The following is a 22,020-nucleotide window of genomic DNA, read 5'->3' on the forward strand; positions in this document are numbered from 1 at the left end:
AGATTGTTTTATAAAATGTTATATGATAAAATGATTCCGTGTAGTGGTTTTGTGTGTAGGTTTGTTTCCCCAGCTACGGTTTCCTGCCTCAGTCGAAAATGATATACATCAACAATAGGAACTGACAAAAATCTGGATCATCAGCAGTTGTGAATCAGCTTTTATGTAATAAGGCAAAAATTACCTTAAAAGGTCACTACTCTTCTGCTGGAAGATACATCCGCCCTCCACTACAATTAACACTGGCCCTGAACAAGAGGGTCAAATGAATGATGGATTAATGATAAGAGGGTATCTATACAGCTCTATCCAACACAATGCTAATGCTCTGACAGCATGTCCTGTAAATGGGGAATTCACCAGTGAATTTTAAAGAGGCAATATTATTCTTTTAGGGGTTTACCTGTAGTTGTATAGGTTTTTGTGCATGTAAATGCTATTCATTACATCAACAAATGTTTGCCCTGTTGTGACGCACTTAACATCAGAGTTCAGCAGGGCTGTATTGTTGTCATCAGCAAGGAATTCTGCCCATCTGACCAGTGAGTCTATGTCACACATTACCGTGCACAATGGAGAGCTGTGGAAGGCGAGTCAGTCGCTGTCATACACTTACACATTGACTGACACCCACACAAAGGTAGCTTTTGTTGATCCAAAACAAAGGAAGCTTAAGAAATCATGTGTGGAACTACATTAATATTACGTCCCCTCAGTCTGTAATCCAACAATGAGAGCTTTCAAAGCCATCTGGGGGCCGCAACCATGATGAATTAACTTTGCAGTGGTCACTCATTAACCACCAGAGAAGTTAGACTTACTTTAAAAATGAACATTTTGAGCAATAATCTGAAACTAAACAGTACTATACACTTGAGGAAATTGACTTCACTTACCCTGTTTTTATCAAGTGAGTAGAAAAAGAATCAGTATTCTATTTAAGCGTTCCAATACTCAAATTACGAGTGGGAAATGGAGAAGTAAGCTGTTCTTGTCACAAGACACCACAGCTGTTGACACAACTGCAGCAGGTCCGGTTTGACTGCTGGCCCTGCCCAATGTCAATCAAAACAACACCTACTTGAATCACACCTCAGGAACCACAATACTGACATCCAATGACACCATGGAATAAAAAAAATTGCTTTTCAGTCAATGATATTCAGTGTCACAATCATGTCCTATAACATGTTTCTTCACCACAGAAATACAAGCTATGCTTTTTTTTTAAGTTAATTTAGATGAAACAGCTGCAGATGATAAATGAATGGCCGGGAGTGTATATACCAACTTAGTATTGCTTATAATGTAAAATCACCTCTGTAACCACACTGCACTTCCTGGTCTGTTATGTGACTATGGCTGAAAATACATTATTTTTATTATATCAAAGCTGAGAGGCTAAATTAACTTATCAATCAACAGCCATCGGACTATGATGTAGTTTGTTAATAGCCTAACGTTAGCTTTTTACTTCTGGGGATTGCATTTACTCTTAAGAAAAAACTGTTAATATGTAGAGATTGTCCTGCAAAACAGAACGTGCACGTACCATAAATGTGAGTTTGCCAAAGAACTTATTTTTCTCTAAAGTCCAATAGCTTTCGATGCTGATATCAGGCCTAGAAAATGATGTCATCACTGCACCACTTCATAGGCAGCAGAGCTGCTAAGCAGCTACTAAACTATATAAACACACCCACTATATCAGGGGTGGGGAACCTTTTTCCTCTCAAGGGCCATTTCAATTTTTACAACATCCTCCGAGGGCCGTACAAATTATTGACCTCTGCTTAAAAATACTAAAACACAGCCCATTCTTTTCGCCTTTCTTTCATGCTGTGCAAAGAAAAAGCAACCTCTTAATCCAGATATCTTACCATGACTCGCGCATGCATGCACGTGCACGGTTGTGGCATGACCACCAAAACAGAAAGATATGGACCCAAGATGTGTGCAAATGTATTTAGTTTCCTATCCATGTGAACATGATTTAAGTGGGGGGCGGACCTAACCTCCTCTAGGCGGGTCCGGGGGCATGCTCTCCCGGGAAGATTTTTTTTTTTTTTTTAAATGTTGATGTTAAAAGCATCAATCTGGGGCACTTTGAGAGCAACATTAGGAGATCTATGGATACATCTCTCAACACCCATATGAAACAGAACTGTAAGCAGATTTTCTTTTTGGATATTTTACAAATCACTCCCCTTTCAAACTGTATTCTTGTTTATTAATAACAACTTTTTTTTACTGTCATATAGTATTTTATACCCGTTTACTTTATTCTCTTGTTTTTTTATAACTATTTTTTTTAGTCAGTTTATTGAACATGCCAGAATTGCATGATAATGATCATATAAAGATGTGCCTTTACCTGACTGGTTGGAGAAAAAGCTTCTTATATTCGTTAGCATAGCTAGCTAACCAGATGCTAATAACAACAAAGTTATTGACTGTATGATCAGTATGACAGATGAACAGATCGCCACTGGGCTTTCAACTAAAGACACAGCCACGCAGAAACTGCGGCATGTGTACGGCTCCTTATTGGTACTGCAATTTTTGGAAGTGGTGGAGCGGCGTTCTGGTGCTCTCCGTCAGAACTGCACCCCTTTCAGACGAGACATATACCACGTGATGACGCGCTAAGGCTCGTGTTGTGTTCAAGGACCCTGACCTTGGCCAGGAAAAACAGGCACTCGCTTTTTTTATTCTTTTGCGGTCTAGATTTTTTGCGTGTGTTTATAAATTACCTCGAGGGCCGTATCAAATGGTCTCGCGGGCCGTATCAAATGGTCTCGCGGGCCGTATACGGCCCGGGGGCCGGAGGTTCCCCACCCCTGCACTATATGATAGACACTATATGATAGACACTATATGATAGACACTATATGATAGACACTATATGCCACTTGTTTAGTTTTTGTACTTGGAGATCAAGGAAACTAGTCTTTAGTCTTTAATTCTCAGCTATTGTTGACCCAGCCCATTGTTGACTCAGTGTGGGGCTGGGTTTGAGCCTCAACTACTGCAGTGATAAGGTATGGCCTCTACTGTAAATCAGAATTTGTCCAAAACAAATTCATAAACAACTTTCTTTCAGAATAAAATAGATTAGAGTTGCTGAGGGTCTGATGACCAAAGACGCCATCTGTGACGCCCGTCTTATCTGTCTGAGCCGTTCTGGAGCCAGGTCTCTGTAGAAGACATAACTTGTTTTGTCTTGTTGATAGCATGTGCATTTTCCTCTTTGGGTGTGTTTAAGTAGCAGGGCAAGTTGAGAGAAGCTTCAGATTTCGCAAGGTCAGAAACTTGAATACATCTCAGTGAAGAGGCTTTTGTAATTTGTCACTTTTCTGGCATCAGTTATTCTGTTTTATCATTGCGTTTTCTTGAAGGACCATAGTTTGTAATATATAATGTGTATAAAGTAACGAAAATGGTACCAATCAATATTTAGGCTGCAATAAGTTTTAAAAGGTAAGCCATTTTCTAATCTTATCCCTCCTTCCCACATGTTTGTGTGGGCATGTCCTTCCTAAAGCAGCTGATGGCATGCAATCCAAGCAGGTGTCAGACTTGCAATAATAAGCTTAGAATAATATTAAGATTACAGTAAATGAAAATGATTAAGTCAACAGCTTTAAAATCACCTTTCCACAAATGAACGGACTAAATGTATAGATCACAGTAAGAGCATCCTTTAGTTTAAGTAGAGCTGAATTAAGGTCAGTGGGTAACACAAGCCAAACAGAAAACAAAACGTATTAAGTATAATAAACGTGTGTTTGCCACAGAGCTTATTTTCTGCAACATTTTGAGAAACAATGGGGAAATCCCATTGGTTTTTGTCGAGGGACCCCTTGTGATGCTAACTTCTGGGTCGGCCTACAAAAATACTTCATCACTTTAAACGTTGAAAAATGATTTATTTAATGTCATTTAAGAAGTCACCTATCAAACATTCGATACGTCATTTTCAACAACCACCTCAAAGCCATGTTATCTCTATGACAGAAAAACAAAATCCAATTAACACGTGACGACTTGGATTACTTGTCAGTGAACGATATTTAATTAAAAGTGGAAACTTTGCCGTTTATTAGCATTCAGAACAGTGGATTCAAGCAGAAAGGAACTCTTTAGACGGGTGAATGCTGAGAGGAGTTTGATGAGGGGGCAGAGAAAAACACACTAATTTGTGGCAGCTGAAAGATGACGTCAGTGTGGAGGCCACATGCAGGGAACCCACTGCCCTACTGTACAGAGAGGAAGAGACAGAGAAAGACAGAGAGAGACTGGGACATGTTGCCACTGGGCCATGTGTCACAAAACCGTTTTAGAAAGGGGTCTGCTGTGACACCATGTGGTGTAATGCAAAAGATCATGCCTAGTCAAGTCATAAGAAAGTCATCTTTGAAGCAGATGGTAAATAAAGAAAAACACTCTTTTCACAAGCTTTCAAACTGTCATTCCTTACCTTCCTTAAAGAGATGATATTTAACATTTCTGCTCTCAAATATGTTGTTGTTTTTTTTTTAAATGGCTTAGGTTGTTGAATTATGTACTTGAAAAAGTTCCAATTTTCAAAACCGGAGAAATAAGAGATCTTCAACAAAGTAATAGTTCAGTACAGTTATAAAAGGAAAAGATGCAAAGCAAATGGTAGCCTTTAGCTTGCAGACAGTCCATGCTATGGCTACCGAAATGCATCAGAGAAACTTGTTTTTATGTGAAGACGCTTTATTCTGTTTTTATTCCGGTTTGAATGACCTGTTCTGTTTATTTAAGAGGATGAGAACACCGCACTCTTACATGTTGCCACCAAACTCTGTCTTTTGTTATTGGTTTGATTGAGAGAACGCTAGTCCGGCAGTGGCTCAGTCAGTAGACCTACGGCTCACAGTCCAAGTCCCCGAACAGACCTAAATATGGAGTGTGGACTGCTACTTGGAGAGGTCCCAGTTCACCTCCTGCCCTGCCGTGGTGCCCTTGAGCAAGGCACCGGACCCCCTCACTCCCATTGATCCCCGGGCGCTGTGCAATAGCTGCCCACTGCTCCTAGTACTAGGATGGGTTAAATGCAGAGGTTACATTTCACTGTGTGTGCTGTGTGCTCTGCATGTGTGACCATTAAAGAGGGTTTCATCCCTCCGATTCTATCTATTGGCAGAAATGTTATATTGTGTATTTGACTGCTGTTTAACTTTGTTGTCTTATTGAATCGACTACTTTAGTGCTCAACAAAAAAGTGCTCCTTTGGTCATATTCAGCATTCACTACAGATAATATTCCCTTTCCGTTCTTCTCCCGAAGTAAATGAAAGAAGGGAACAAGTACTTTATACACTATGAGCTTTTAGTGCTATGCCAGTGTGCCAATAACACCGAGACCTAGCAAACAAATTAAGAGATTAAGAAATAATTTAGAAAAGAATTGAGGGGCGGGCCAGAACAGATGGCCATTGACTCATGGTGACTCACTGTTTGATAAGAGTTAACTGAAATAGCCCAATAAATAAGAGGGAGTGCCATTCTGTCAAATTCAAAACACCCACACATGCATTTAGCTAACTACCCTGTTCAAGTCACCTAGTACAACGTCCATTGGAGTATTGTGACTTCATTAGTTAGCTATACACAAGACAGCGACATTGAGTAAAGCTTTTCAATTTGTATTTGTTTAATTATAAACAGCTGACTTGAAGGTAACAGAAGGCCTGGCAGAATGAGCAGGATTTGGGGCACAGAGGGTGCCTTTGGTGAGTGTCACCAGTTGGCAACCTCCATGTCAACATGGCTGTGACTCCTTCAGAACGAGCACGCACGCACGCACGCGCACGCGCACGCGCGCACGCACACACGCACACACACACACACACACACACACACACACACACACACACACACACACACACACACACACACACACACACACACACACACACACACACACACACACACACACACACACACACACACACACACACACACACACACACACACACACACACACACACACACACACACACACACACACACACACACACACACACACACACACACACACACACACACACACACACACACACACACACACACACACACACACACACACACACACAGTTCTGAACTCGGATAGATCATACGCACATCTACTACTTCCCGTTTACCACTTTTATCAATATCTATTTTAGGGCTGCAATGCAAGAACAATCATAAGGCTGGGCCAAAACTTCATGAACAACGACCCTTTTGGCTGAGCGGCCTCTCTGGAGGGTTATTTTTATATGGGGACATACTGATTCATTGGCAGGACATCAGTATTGGCCACTGTCTGCCCTATGGTAATTGTATGACAGACTAAAGAGGGTCAAAGTCATTCTTCACGAAAATATTCTTTCTCTCGTGAAAGAATGTTTCATAAATGTGTTTGATTAGATTCTGTTGTGCTTTATCAAAGTTAGTGTGATGAAGGGCTGAAAGACAGCATAATATTTGTTATAATGAAGATGTATTTGTTTCCCTAGTAGAAAAGAAGAATAAAACCCAGGTAAACAAAACTGAAAAACATGGCTTCGATGTCAGCATAAATACGAGTAACCCACAATATGGTAACTACCAGTATGCTGGAAGAATTGGAAATGTAAATGCAAATTATTACCATGTTTTCTGGGATTGCACTGTCTGTTAATATTTTTAGAGAGAGATACATCATGCCATACAACAAGGGTTTTCAGAGTGTGAGACTGTGGGCCTCCCCTTAGACCAAGCTAGGAGAATGTATTGTTGTTAAAGGCATCAATGGAGTCTTTCTAAGGTGTGATAATGATTCAGGGCAAAGGGTACAATGATGGCTAATGAGAATCCCTTTGAAAGAAAATCTAAAATATGCAGTTTATCTCAATTACATCAAATCGGTCTATGTTGCCATGCAGACAGCATAAAAGGAGAAATGTATATACATTTACTTTGGACCAAGGCTTCATTTGGCAAAACATTTTTTTTAATAAATCCTAAAAAGTTAAATAGATTGTTGGTTAGTTAAATGACCATATCTTACACCCTTTAAGTACATGGTGAAAGGCATGTTTTTTAAGGTAACAGCTCCTAGAAATGTCTGTACAGTGCCTTGCTGCAAGTGGTACAAATGCAAGGAGGTATGAGCCTTTATCCTAACCAATACATTGTGCTGCAGACTTTCTGTGCATTTATCAGACACTTGATACTTCATAATACACATATACACTGCTTATTCAGCAGCAAGGCTTCCAGTACAGAACTGAGTGACCACAATATTCCCAGCCAGACATATGAAAGTGTACTCACAGCTGAAGCTCTTCTTCTTGAGCCAGTGGTAAAAAGAAATGCGGGGAACTCACGTCAGCAGACTGTCGGCCTGAAAGACGTACAATGCACGGATAGATTACAGATTTCTTGGATCCCATATCACAGCAAAAAAAAATAAAAAATATTATGGCCAGCAGAAAAAGTATGATTGATGAGCAACAAGAAATTGTAACATTGCAGGCCCTGCAATGTTACAATTTCTAAGGGCCAACATTTCCCTCTGACAGGCTTAGGAGGGGAACAAGTATATATTTATAAGTATTGTCAATTTAATCACAAAAATAAATCACACATAAATGCTTGCGTTATGCAAAATGTATGCTTATTATTTTGCAACAATCCAAAACTAAGAAAATGTTTAGTTAATTTAATAGTCATGTTCTGCCTTGGCCGAGGGGGACATGGGCTCCCTGCAATAGCTGTATGTTTAGCCTGCAAGTGCTATTTTTTTTAGACTCAATACTAGGGATGGGTATAGTTAGGATTTTATCGATACCAATACCGATATGGCTTATCGATACCGGTATTTTTCGATACTCTTATCGATACTTTTCAATAATTATAGACATGATTACAAGATGTGAAGACAGTCATTTTATTGTAATGTATTTTTATTTAATGTAACTTTTTCAATGTCATACCAAGCAGGTATGAGTGTGTTTGACAGTGTGTCTCTGGAAGGGTGTCGGTAATTAGGGGCAGTTCATAAATCCATGTAAACATGACCATTATTCAGTTAAAACGAGACGCTGCGTGCGCACCTCCTAAACCGGAAGCTCCGGTCGGCTAACCATTATAATCCCTTTATTGCGTTTATTATTTATAATTGTAATGATGGATTATCAGTAATCATTTTAAAGTTACACAGAGACATTGGATTAACCGTTTGTATGCCCTTGAACACAACTTTTGATCCCAAAACAGCAAAGGTAAGACATAATTATCATCATGGCTACGTAAAGTGAAGTTGTTTTATTGCTCTTTCCTGGCTGCTAGTTCAGTGAGTGTTGGTCGTACAGTGGAATGGAATCTGTGGAATCTCAGCTTTCATGTGATATGTTGTTTGTGCATATTGCATGACGTAGAAAATATCGCTTTTGCCAGTTATGTGCTAAAGTGGCCGTTAGCCCCGTTAGCCCGTTTCGCTAAGTGTTGATTTAGACTCTTGGTGTTGGACTTCTGTTCCGTGTAGGTAAAATGGTTAATATCGTCTCTTAGCTGAGTTTCTTCCCGTTAAGTGGGTATGCATCATTAATAGGTTGTTAAATGTTAAGAAGCCTTGAGACGCTGTTTCTAGCAAGATGTTGCGTCTGCCCCTATGGTCTGCCCCCGGGAGTCTCACAATAATAAGAGCGCTGTTAGGAGAGATGACGAGTGGCATTCACAGTGGCCAATCAGAGTAGTACTCAAACCGGATACTTCACACGGGATGAGGGTTCCCAACCAACCAGATTGTTTAAACTAAGGCAGTAGCGTAATTCATATACCGATAGCAGCACCGATAGCAGCACCGTTTGTCCAGCGGCTTAACGGTATACCGATACCGTCCAATCGGCTACCGGTACTGACTTAGTACCGGTTCTCGATACCCATCCCTACTCAATACTCCAGTAGTAACTCAATTGACATTGACAATAAATGCATATAACTTTAGTCTTGTCGAGAGAACCATCTGGCAGGGATTTGAAGCTGCATTTGCCATGCAAAAGTACCTTTTGCATATTTGAGGCTTGTTTCTGCTTGCCATTAACATTACTGCTCCTTTGTTTCCCTGATTTGCCAAACTACAGTGTAGGCCAAGTCATAATCAAAGATCATGCGTGTGTTAATCACCTTTAAAAAAAAAAAAAAAATTGCTGTTAAAAGGAATTCAGTGTTTCCCCTACCATTGTCTTGGAGGGGCACTGCGCCCCGCCAACGGAGCCCCGCGCCCCCCCTGAAATTCAAGGTGTTTAAAAAATAATAATAATAATAATAATAATTAAAAAAAAATGTATATATCAATTGGCCTTAACTCAATATTATATTAACTTTGAAAGCCCATATAGTTACACAAGATTATATAAGAGTAAGTCAGTACTTTTGAAACAAACGACTTGAAAGAAAGTGTGAAACTTAAACTGAAAAAGCTGCCGTTGTTTTTCTCTTCACATTAGGAACCTAGCACATTAGCGACCAAATGCATGACTGTTATTACAATCACAGTTCAAATTACAATCTAAGAGACAAACACAAAATTCTTTCTGCATTCGCAATCTGCCATATATTTTTTTCTATTTCCGTTTCCAATATGACCAACACTCACCCGGTCTGCAGCATGGAGCAGTAACGGCGTGTATTCATCATTTGGAAGAGGAACATCAGTGTTCCGCAACAGAAATGGCAGTACAGTAACAACATCACCAGCAAAGCCAGTAAGTGAGTCATCAGTCTGGAAGCCAAAGCCTGTGTATGTGGCCTGTTGTTTCAGTACTGACTGAGAATAAAAGGACAGTGGCCGCTTGAGTTCACATCACATGACCGGGGCACTACAGAAATGCTATGAACTATGGGCTTAAAAAGGGAAGTGCACATGGGAAATTCCTTCCCAAAACAAAAACATGATAGTACATCACACCATGTAAATAATTGTCACTGTGTGACACCAAACTCCTTCACAGCTCTAAAGAATGATTTGTGCCACTGAAACAGCATTGCAAGTGCAGGAATACTTTCAGTTTCTCCTAGGGACACACAATACAATAAGTATGGGGAACAGAAATGAATAGCCGGTAACATAAAATTAATATAGTTACGTAGAACTCAAAAAATGTAAAGTAAAGTCCATAAATAATTGGCCATACAAATCCAATTGCTTTTATTGATTTACCAAGTATTGCATCTACTAGGGCTGTACAATTAATATAAATACATTGTAACAGAGTAGCATCTGTATATTCTGATACAATAGGTGCAGTATGCACCTTTAAGTTGCTTTGTGATTCGCCCAACAAACAGAGAAGAAAAACAAAAAACACAGCACACACTTCTAATTCACCTGCTGATAATGATTATATATTGATTATTCGATCAGCAATGGCAAGCAGGTTATTATCAAATTGACATCAACTGAAAAAACTCAAAATGTATTCCTTGTTTCTCCTTAAATTACCCAACTTAATGTACAGTATATCATCGTGTGGTAGATGCCAAATACCTTATTGTGGAACTGTCAAACGGTGGTATCTTTAATATTAGTTTGAAAGGTGTTACCACTAACATTTAGAAGATGAATAGAAAACAATTAATCATCCCCAGACGCCCCTCTCACATCGATTTTAAAAAGGTCAGCATTTAGTCCCTGTATTGATAGTCAACACATTCAGTCCAAACTGAAATGTGATGTTGATTTGTCCTCGACGGTGAAATAAAGGGCCTGCCTAGTGCCATTTATTGGTTGACCTTATTTAACTCAAGACTTCATTGATAAATGGATAGTGATGGATTGTGGCATATAAACATAGCACTCGGTTGATGGACCAAACATGCAGCCCTTCTATTGCTATGTTAATGCAGGTTTACATCACAATAAAAAAAAAAAATGCACTTCTTTCCCCACCACCCAAATCGTATCTGTCCAAAACGTATAGTTTTTTAATTGATTAGCTTTTCTAGTGAGGGAAATGGGAAAGTCTTCTATTTCCTACTGATCATCATCATCATTATTATACCTCATGGCAAGTGTCCCAAACGTTATGCAGGCTGTATCCAGGGCAGCACATCATTATTTCAGAAATTCAGACGAAACACACTGGCAAAACTGAAGTCGGCTGACAAAAGGAAGAGATGCCCACAATGCAAAGTCCCGAGAGAGATGAAGAGCACAGCCTACGTACAGACAAAAAGCCTACGTGATGTGACTGAATCAAAAGACCTCTCAGTGCAACTCAAGATATTTCACTGGCGATTGTGTTTCTTCGAAAATAGCTTGTGTACAGCTCAAATGACGGAAACCTGCCACCTGGCATAGCAAAACCTTGTTTTTTATGCAAACCTGTCGAACAACGTACTCCTTTATCATTAAGCATGATTAACTTAAGATATACTGGTCAAATATGCACACAACATAAGACTGTAGCCTATATGGGAACAACTTTAAAATGTCGCGAGAGTTTATTAGGTTACTACACTATAAAAGGTCGACATAACTATATCATTATTAATAAATGTACAACATTGTTGCTAGATATTGAGAAATATGTAAAGTATCTTTCACTCGGTACGGTTAAATGCAGTCTTACCGGAGGTGTGCTCGCTGTCCCACGCGCTGATGCGGTCGTGCTGGTCCACCGTTGTCTCCTGGTCCTCTGAAGCACGCGCCCCTTTTTATCAGGCTCCATTTGTGCCATTCGCGCTCGTTCCCCTTCCCTACTCCGTAAGCGCATCGATTGGCTTCGACACCGACGACGCAAATCCTCCCGTTTACCAATGGCAGGCGGTGCCCTCCCCCTCCCTGCCTTCCCACTACTGCTGCCGGACTGGCGTCCATTTGGTTCCCCGCCAGAGAGCACTGACTAACTGTATGGATGTATATGTGCCTCGCCAGCTTTAATGGGGCTCCTGTCCTCCGGCTCTCTGTCTATTATTGACTACCTGATATGTTTTAGTTGATTGTCTCTTTACAGTATAGCTCTGACGTGTAGAGGGCTGGCCCTATCATTTTGGTGCCCCTAGACCGGATTCTGTTTGTGGCCCATAAACATTGTGACATCACCATGTCATGCAATACAAAAAACGTGTATGTTTTCTCATTGTGCAATTAAACTTAAAAAGTTCAAATGTGCATAATGAGAAAACATGCAATGCAATGGTAATATAGATAAAAGCATATGTACATTGTAACGTAAGATGAGCTGAAAAAAACACCACAGCCCACTGGTTGTAAAATAACCAAAACAATTATTTAACTTTATTTGAAAACAATAAATAGTTGGTTGGTCAAGAAACTATTGACAATTGCAAATCATTAAAAATAATAAATTGTACAGTCAACATATTTAAACTATAAAAGCAACAAACTCATAGAATGAAAGCCTATTATTAAAGCCGGTATTCTGAAACTATTTAGGGCATTTTTGTTTAACTTTTAATATGTTATGTATTAAATAAACCAAAAGACACATTTAATGTTACAAGAAAACATTGGTAGCTAGCTAACTGGGTTGAAGTATACAGGTCAGATTTAATTTTTGCAAACCTATGATTATATGCTAAGTAAATGATCACTTCCCTATTAATCATACTTTCCACTGTTTTTATTTAGTTGTTCTCTTTTGTCATATATATTGAAAATGGGGCATTTCAGACAAACATACAGACATGATGTATGCAAACATTTTAAGACTCATTTGATGAAGTGGTTTTTGATGCTGAAAGTCTATGTTAACAAAAGATTTCAGAAATAAAAATGTAGCATTATTTGAAATGCTATGGTATATTCATAGAATGCTCATTGTTTTTGATTTAATCAACCTATGTTACTATTCTGTACTGAAGTGGCACCCTGACATACACCGTTGTTGTGTTTTTCTTTATATAGTGCAGCAGAAAATGTTACAATGAACAGTAATGCATTGTGGGAATTTGCATTTTGTTGTGCTAGATTGAGGTACGTTGCATTCCATTGTGATGCAGCGCTGCATTGTTCAGCTCCGGTTGTGCCATGTTCACTGTGTTGTGTGTTGCATTTGGCCGTGTGGCTGCACATTACTGGGAGCATATGTTGAGGTATACGAACTGTTGAAATTGATTGTATCACAGTAACACCCAACAACTTAACATTCTGTTGTGTGCCTTATGATGAACTCTGTGTAGTGCTCAAGGCCAGACTCAGAAGTCTTTTAGAATATTCTTGATGCACTTGCTGTTGCCAGGCAACAGCTGTCCTGGATTGGAAGTGAATGGGTGTCCCTGGCCTCTCTTTTTGTTCATCTCCGTCTTTACCTTCATCTTCTTTCCTCTCAAGATGTTCTTCTTTATGTTTCTTGCAGGGTGTGAGAATGGCAGTATCACATTCAAGCAGTCTCTCTCACTCAGTAGACAGAAACGGGCCATGAAGGGGGTGTTATGGGTTTTCGGACAAGGCACAACTTCTGATTTCCTAAATGAATGTTACTGATGAAAGCAGGGAGAGTGGGTATTTTTTTCTTACCTAGGTAAGTAAGCCAGGGTTGATCAATCAACACCTTTTTTTTATGGAAGATGAAGACGGCTCCTCTTCTCAGTACAAGACATCTCTCTGTTTTTTCTTTTGGACTTCACAAATCTTACCGTGAAATTCACCGTAATTAACTGGTCGCAATTGACAATAAAACTACTGTAAAATAAATCTTCTACTGATTTTTTCAGTGATAATTATGTACTTGTATAACAGTTTTGTACTATGATTTATGGACAGGACATTTGCAGTGTGAACCAGCACAACCCACAACAATTCAAAATCATGTTTTTTGGACATGGAGACTCAGGGCATTACCAATAGAATCTGCAAAGGCCAAACCCTGGGTTAACTATAACATGGTAGCCCGCTAATCTGGGAGGAAAGTGACCCTTGGCTTTTACACGGTTCTGGGGTTGGAGATTTTTTTTAAGTACTTCAACCAAAGCCTTTATTATTTAAGTGGTGCAGTGGATTTAAACTCTGCCAGGATTATCAGTGACAGAATGGTAATGGGGAAGATGGCACCCCACAATTTGCACAACCCAAGATGGATAAGGTTATCGAGAAGCGATGTATTGCAAACATTACCGCAAATCAAGTTCCCATCCAGATGCAAACTGATAAACATGCATGCCACATGTCCACAAGCCCTTGCCCTTAAGGCCTCAAGAATTTTCAAGGAATTCATTCGGCACTTATGCATTTCTAGCAATGCTTTGAAATGCATTTCAGCCGTCAGCAATCACATGATTTATCTAGAAGTTTATTATGAATCTCTACAGTAATTAGTGACTGCAATTCTCTATCAGGCATTATCGGTTACTGATTTGTAATTATTACAGTCCCTGTAACATCATAGCATTACTTTAAGAGGGCACATATCTTTGCTGATGTAATAAAGTAGTAACTGAGTTAATCTCGTGAAAATTATTAATAAGAAACATTATTTATTTGTGGAAATCAACACATATCGCAATATATGATACTGTATCAATATTTTCTTTCATCCATAGACTACTGTCACCCCTTTCTTTTATCAACCTCAGAAAACAAGCATTTTCATGCAGCAGATACATTATGTATTGGACACATACCGTATTGAAAATAATATTCATAAGGGCTTTTCTTTGCACAGCAGCACTGATGCAACCTCTCTGTGGGATGTTAGCCAAAACATGCTCCGTTATACGCCTTCTGAAATGCAATCACTGAAGACGAGTAGCACAGATGTTTTTTCGTACAAATAAGAAATCTCTTGCAGAGTGGATTGTTTGTGGAGAAAACACACTTGGCTTAACATGCAAAGTGGTGATGCACGTGATCAAAGGAGGAAATAATTGTGTTTCAGTTGTACACAGTTGCTGCACGGTTGATTACCATCATATCCTATTCAAACCTAAATAGATAATGTTGTCTATTATCAGTGTTTTGTCATGCAGCTTGCTCACAACTGGCAATGGTGTAGATTTGTATTCAATATTCATGTGAAAAGATGTTGGAAAAAACCAAACACGCAGGGAGGCAGCAGATGTTTTTCAGTGAATACTCTATGTTGTTTGTGCAAAACACTGGCTGTTTTCCACACTGCTTATTCAATATTGCAAAATGTTTCAATGATTCAGCAGCTGTTTGGATCAGAATTTCTCAGTCAGGTCTCAGGTTGTCTCACAAAGTCTGGCCACACAGAAATTAAACTAACACACTTCAAATTCAGTCTCCACACACATCACTTCCCCAGCTGGTGTCTCAAGGGAGGTGATTACAGAGGTTTGCTACAGTCACTAATGCTTCTGTACATAACCTATAACATAACATAATGACATCACTATGTAAAACTCACGCTTCTATTGGATAGCATTATAGGCTCAGGGATGGGACATCTCTTAGTGGTTGACTAATCACAACAGAGCCTGCCTGCTGACCAATCACAACAGAGCCTGCCTGCTAACCAATCAGAGCAGACTGGGCTCTGGTTTCAGACAGAGGGTGAAAAGAGATGCTGCAGCACAGGCAGTATGAGAAAAATAAAGAGCTTTTTGAACATTAAAGCATGGCGACATTTCACAGTAAAGGCACAAAATACAAATATGAACCTGATAATGAGCGTAACTGGGCCCCTTTAAAATGTACACCAAAAAAAAGCGAGGGAAATGTGTTTAGAAGGGTCAGCAGTGTTTGCAACTGCAGAGTTACTGATTTAAGTAGGACGACAAGAGGGAAATTGACTTAAGATCAAGATCAAAATAAAATGCCTTCACTTGACATACAGCTGACATCAAGTTTACTACACTAGATGTCACTTCACACACAAAAGCGGGGACAAATATGATACACGTTATATTGACAGGGCAGGCACTTGATCTCCGGAGATTAGCATTGGCTTATGTTCTCTTGTTTTTCCAAGAAAAACCAATTTTTGCATGTAAAACGTTGACCATGTCCAACTGTTTTTTTTCAACCAGTAATAACTTTGACTGAATAGATGTTATAGTGTTGTGAAAGATATGTTGACATATAGAGAGTGGTGCAGGAATGAGTCCTAAATCTAGGAAATTAGTTAGCATTTAACCACTTCTGGTTGCCTCGACTTGAAGTAAAAGGTTTTTAAAAAAATATTTGTTGGTTAGATGCGTGGAATAAGATCTGGTTAACACAAGTTTAGGAGATGTTCACATTTTGTTCTAGAACATCAAATATGTCAGTTTTAACCCCACTTGTGAATGTCAGAAGCTATTAAAAGTATTAAAAAGGCGGTTGCTAACAAGTGACTAAATGAGACTACTAAACCTCATCACGCCAAACATTAGCCGCCTTTAGCTCAGCATTGGTGACGCACAGTCATGAGACCGTGATGTAGCTTGTTTATAGCCTTACGGTAGCTTTTTCCTCTGCTATTTACATTTTTGCTACAAAAACGTGTAAGTATCATAAATGTGTGTTTACCACAAACCTTGTTTTCTGCAATATTCCCAAATCCAATGGAAAAATCCTCATTGCTACTTCCATCTTTGCCCTACTAAAATACACCATCACATTACCAGCAATAAACAGAAACGAGTTTGTTTCACTATGCAGAGAGTTTTAATCAATGTTAGAAAACAAAATGCAATCAAGAGCTTATAAAATAAACTTTTGAGAACTCTTCAGCACTCTTAGTGTGGGTATTGGAGTCCCAATAGAAGGAACAAGCTTTCTTTATGTCAGTTGTGAAACATACAGTGTAATATTTCCATAGAAAGCTGTTAAGAAATTAGCATATCAGAAAGATTATAGTCAGACACTTACTAACATTTTCTGTGATGGTCTCTCTAATCATACAAACGCCAGAAACTCATGACGGAATAGAACATGGTTATGAAATATTACACATTTCAATTGCTCTTGATGATAAAACACAAAGAAAAAGAGTAAAAAACATGATTACAGTGAATCCTCTATTAATCAAAATACCCACTGTGGATGACAGGCACTTATGAATGAGTTTACAGGTAAAGCTCTCTCCTTTAGGACCAAAACACTCTGCCTAAAATCATACATCTCCCGTATTTAACATATATAAATATCAAAACAGAAACTAATAACATGCTCTTGTCAATAATATAATTTTTTTGTTTTGTTTGAAGGAATGGATGTGGTTGTCTATCACCGACCTGTTTACGCAATAATTAAACATGTATGATATTAGCCAAATAGCACTTTCTCCAAAATCCACAGTTGAGCGGTGAATATGCTGCATTTTTCGCACTCTAAAATGATCTTTGGTGAGAATGTAAACAATTGCACAAGAACAAAAGTATAAGGCTTGTAGCAAAATGTCAAAAAGAATCCATACAAATAAATGTTTACCTGATTAGGAATTCTTCTAGTTGTCAGATAGCATGGATTAATATAACTTGCCAGGCCTTCACACTTTAAACAACAAACAGTGCTCATAATGATAAGCAAGACTTCATTCAGTATAGCCACTTCCCCCTTGAACAAAATGAAAACAGTGAGCTTTGCAGAGTATTACAATAAAGTTACTATTTAGGATCCCTTTCTGATATGGATTAACTGAAGCGTAATGAAATAGCAGGAAGCCGCAGTGAGAAGAATTGGGGGTTGAAACAAAGGCGAGACAAGCTAAAATACATGGGTGAAGGTGGATAGGCATCAGCGTCCCAGACATAAGGCACATTAATAGAGTATATAGTGTTGTCTCCAACCATAATACCCTTCAATATAAAAAATCGGCCTGAAAACACGCCCAGAAAATGTGACATTTCACAGGACACACCAACTACCCACCTACCCATCCATCCGTCATTCTGTCCGCTCTCTGGCACTCTACCACTGCTCCCAGCTGAAGTCGTCCCCGCCTCCGAACACCAGGAAGAAGCCGAGGATGGTGAGGAAGATGACAGCGTTTCCTGTCATCACCAGACCGCACGCACCCCACTGGATCTGTAGGAGGAAAATATTCATTGTCGATCAGACCAAAATAATCCCATAGTCTACTATTCATAGTTTTAATTTGATGTCACAACACTAAGGGAACTCCCACGTGGCGGAGAAAACAAAGATGTCTTGCACTGACTGCCACCAACAGCTTAGTTTTTACCACAATGTTGCCGAAATGACGGATAGCTGTTTATTGGAAAGGGGGTTGGCTTGGCTGTAGGGCTGCACGATTTCGAAAAATGAACGATCGTGTTTATCTCGACTGATATTGCAATAGCGATACGATTCACGATATTGGAGGGATTAATCATCTGCATCATAATTGACATTAACATTGAAAGATATATTAACATCATAATGGTGCCGTTAAAATGTAGGTTAACATAACATAATGACATCCCTATGTAACAATCACGCTTCTATTGGTTTGCGCTCTAACACATTGTACTTGAAAGGCTAAGGGGCGGGACATCTCTAAGTGGTTGACCAATCACAACAGAGCTGGCCAGCTAACCAATCAGAGCAGACTGGGCTCTGGTTTCAGACAGAGGGTGAAAAGAGGTGCTGCAGCACAGGCAGTATGGGAAAAATAAAGAGCTTTTTGAACATTAAAGCCTGGAGACATGTCACAGTAGAGGAATAAAATACAAATATGAACCTGAAAATTAGTACAATAGGTCCTCTTTAACTAATATTACTGCCTTGCTTACAGCACTAGATAAGAACAATGTCCACCCACACATTACATTACATTACATGTTACTTGTTAGACGCTTTTATCCAAAGCAACTTACATACCTTCAGTACTGTGGACAATCCCCACAGGAGCAATTTGGGGTGAAGTGTCTTGCCCAGGGACACAACGACATGCTGACTGCAGTGGGACTCGAACTTGCTATCCCCTGATTTGAAATCCAGCACACTGACCACTGAGCCACAGCCTCCCAACGTTGGGTAGCTAATTAGCACTCGTCTTTTATTTGAAGGTAATAAACGTGTCTTTTATTCCCCCAAACACAGCATTATTGACCGATCCATATCGAACGTACACATTACTGTCTGTTCTTTTGTATGCTTTGATCTTGGAAACTTTATAAGGTTATTGATTTTTCAGAAAACATGACTAATTATGGCAAAGGTACAGCTCAGATGGTAATGATTGAAATATGGCAGCGGGTTCTGTTCATGGGTCACACATGCAAAAGACTTGCGGTTTGTTTCCATTTTGATACCATGGGTTGGAAAGGATGAATTGTAGACATGCTTGTGAGGTTTCTCTATAAAGTTCCCAGTGTTATCTGCCATTTTGTAGCCTTCAAGGTCTTTGTATGACTTTGTATGACTAAACACATGAATCAGTTTCACAACGCTCTGCTGGCACATTGTACTGAACATTTCTCAAGATACAGTGAGTGTGAATATACCAACAACTTATGTGAGAAAACACACACACAAACAAACAAACAAAAGCCAATAATAGTGGCTGTGTTCACCCTATGGTAATAATCTTTTCCAAAGTATTTGAACACGGTTAGAGAGAACTCACCGTGGTGGTCCGGGCTAGCACAATGGGAAGCCCAAAAGAAGATACCACAATGCCAGTTGTTAGGAAGTAGGCCAGCTCTCTGCATGCGTTGCTGGAGGAATCATCATCGCTGAGGCGTCTGGATATGAAGGTCGGGATGGGGCTCAATATGTAGAAGAACAGGACAAATAGTGGCCAGTATACCCTGAAGAAACACAGGTTATAACAGTTATAAATGAAAGATAGATGGTCCATGTTTTATTATGTAGGACGACATGAGTTAGCAGCTTGTCAGATAAAAACAAACATGTAGAAGTATTACCTTCATTGAAAAAAATTACATAATTATCAGTTATCTCAGCTTGGGTTTAGTTCAGTTTTTGTTTAGTTTCTCGCAGAAAAGCCTTCATTACAAACTAAAAGCGTGGGCTTTGAAATAAGTGGGCAGCAAAAAGGCAGTACGACTCTAATGAAAGAAGCTATTGAGTTGCATTATGGAAATTGTAGGATTCATTTTGCCTGGAGCTTGACCCTTTGCGGCCTTGATTTTCACTATTCTTTATAAAATCTGCCTCTTAAAAACTCCTTAAGAAAGTGCAATACTTGTTGCTGGAGCACCAATTCAAGGGGTTTTAGTTAACTGTGAGTGACTACCTTTTCACTGGAAAATATGTTAACTATCGATGTAAGCCTCATTTATCGCGTGTTTCTTAAGCAATAACCTCAATTCTTCGGCATGACAATAAACCTACCCGTATTGTTCCAGTCCGCAGCCCAGAAGAAGAAATGTGAGTCCAATGGCACCACTGAAGGACAACCCCACCAGTGCTGAGGAAGAGAAACATTACGTTATATTTACAGGGATGCTGTGTCCAAGTTACTGTACAAACAATACAGAAATACGATAGGCTTGTAAATAAATTCAATTCAAAGCTACGTTAAAGCTTGTAACACATCGTAAAATCCCCCGGTAGTGTTGTAACGATAGCTTTCGAAATGATTCAACAAAGGTTTCCATAATGTTTAAAACTAAAGTTGTTAAAGCATTAACCTCCTCGACACTACATTAACGCAACTCTTAGCTGTAAACGGACTGCTACACAAATAAAACACAATACCTTTAATTCCTGCCATTGCGCTGTGTGAAAGTTTCTCTTTGAGTTTAGCTGTTCTTTGTTTATTGTTGATGTGGTCGAGCTCTTGATCACAGACTTCCTGCTTCCTCCATCGGGTTTCCTTCTTGGTCGTCACGTGACCGTCTTAAAGGGACAGTAGCTCAGATTGACTTCAACTGCAGACTGTATATTTCCACTGCTAACCGTGTTTGCAGATAGACACACACACGCGCGCACACGCGCACACACACACACACACACACACACACGAACACCAACAGGTGCTGCTTGTGAGCACTGGGCACATTATCAAATGTGCATACCGTTTAAGAATAGCTTGCTGCTCCCATGGTTGCAATACCTCGTGACGAGGAGCACGAGACCACGCAGCGCTGCTCATGGGGGTCTAGATTCACGTGATATCAGAGATGTATTGTTTCAATAAATTACTCTTAGGGACTGGTCAGCTTTCTGTCCCCAGAGTCAGAACTAAACATGGAGAAGCAGCATTCAGTTATTATGCTCCAAATATCTGGAACAAACTCCCAGAAACCTGCAGGTCCGCTGCAACTCTTACTACTTTTAAATCCAGGCTGAAGACTTTTCTTTTTGCCGCTGCTTTTAATTGAACTATTCACATCTTAAACTGCACTGTAACTTTTATCCATGTATTTTTTTTCTTTTAATGTTTATTTGATTTATCTTTGCTTTTTAATGACTGATTTTAAATGCCATTTTCTTAATGTCTTTCATTTTTTGTAAAGCAAAAAGGTCCCATGTCATGGCCATTTATACTGATCATAATTCCATTGTTGAGGTATACTAAAATAGATTTATATTGTGCAATTTTCCAAACTCACATTGGTTTCTCATACAGCATCTCTGTATAGTATGTGTATTCACTCTCTGTCCTAAACGGCTTGTTGGAGCTCCTGCCCCCCCCTCCCTATGAGCCCAGTGTGCTCTGATTGGTCAGCTCACCCACTCTGTTCTGATGAGTCCACCACCGTTACAGCGGAACATCAGTGATTATGTGTTACAATGGCGTTAGCAACCAGACAATGACACCAGCAATGGCAAACAGATGAGAATGCTGCGTGGGGTCTGGGTGCCGTGTTGGCGGGACATTGCGGGGCTCGCTGCTGGAGCGAACAGTGTGAGCTGGCTTGCTGCGGGGGATCTGCGAGACAGCGAGACACAGCGAAACCCAGCCTGAACCCAGCCCGAGCACACACACACACCTGCGGCCTGGCTGTGAGTCTGCGTGTGTGCTCAGAACGAGCCCAGGCCGAGCCCCGTCGCCTATCGCCGCCTCAGGCTGAGTTCAGGCTGAGTTCAGGCTGAGAAATCTGCGGAGCTGCAGCTGAGAAAAGATTGAGTGTGTGTGTGTGA

General features: G+C 39.8%; 2 protein-coding genes across 3 annotated transcripts in view; both read right to left on the bottom strand.

Annotated features, from left to right (window-relative positions):
• Window positions 1-11,648, bottom strand: part of LOC117488561 (cAMP-specific 3',5'-cyclic phosphodiesterase 4B-like) — an 82,089-nt gene extending 70,441 nt beyond the window's left edge. The window contains exons 1-2 of one of the 2 annotated variants that reach the window (XM_034137552.1): window positions 11,630-11,648; window positions 7,329-7,398 (exon numbers count right to left, since the gene is read on the bottom strand). The gene's annotated coding sequence lies outside the window, so the exon portion shown is untranslated. Of the gene's footprint in view, window positions 1-896; window positions 995-7,328; window positions 7,399-11,629 lie in introns of those variants that run through there. The other variant, XM_034137551.1, reaches the window with a different exon arrangement.
• A 4,958-nt stretch (window positions 11,649-16,606) lies between these two features.
• LOC117488831 (leptin receptor gene-related protein) lies at window positions 16,607-20,772 on the bottom strand. The gene is made up of 4 exons (XM_034137963.1): window positions 20,632-20,772; window positions 20,266-20,341; window positions 19,535-19,718; window positions 16,607-17,991 (listed from the first exon to the last, which is right to left on the bottom strand). The coding sequence occupies exons 1-4, from the start codon at window positions 20,645-20,647 to the stop codon at window positions 17,875-17,877; spliced, it is 393 nt and encodes a 130-aa protein (XP_033993854.1). The 5' UTR covers window positions 20,648-20,772; the 3' UTR covers window positions 16,607-17,874.
• Window positions 20,773-22,020: the final 1,248 nt, after the last annotated feature.

Source organism: Trematomus bernacchii, unplaced genomic scaffold (assembly GCF_902827165.1).
Source record: "Trematomus bernacchii unplaced genomic scaffold, fTreBer1.1, whole genome shotgun sequence".
Classification (NCBI taxonomy): domain Eukaryota; kingdom Metazoa; phylum Chordata; class Actinopteri; order Perciformes; family Nototheniidae; genus Trematomus; species Trematomus bernacchii.

Bases quoted from the DNA above. Each gene is read 5' to 3' on its own strand.
- LOC117488831 (XM_034137963.1), bottom strand. The intron at 19,719-20,265 runs GTAGGTTTATTG...GTGTTTCTTCAG, and splicing joins TGCGGACTGGAACAATACGG to GGTATACTGGCCACTATTTG. The intron at 17,992-19,534 runs GTGAGTTCTCTC...TTCCTCCTACAG, and splicing joins TGCTAGCCCGGACCACCACG to ATCCAGTGGGGTGCGTGCGG.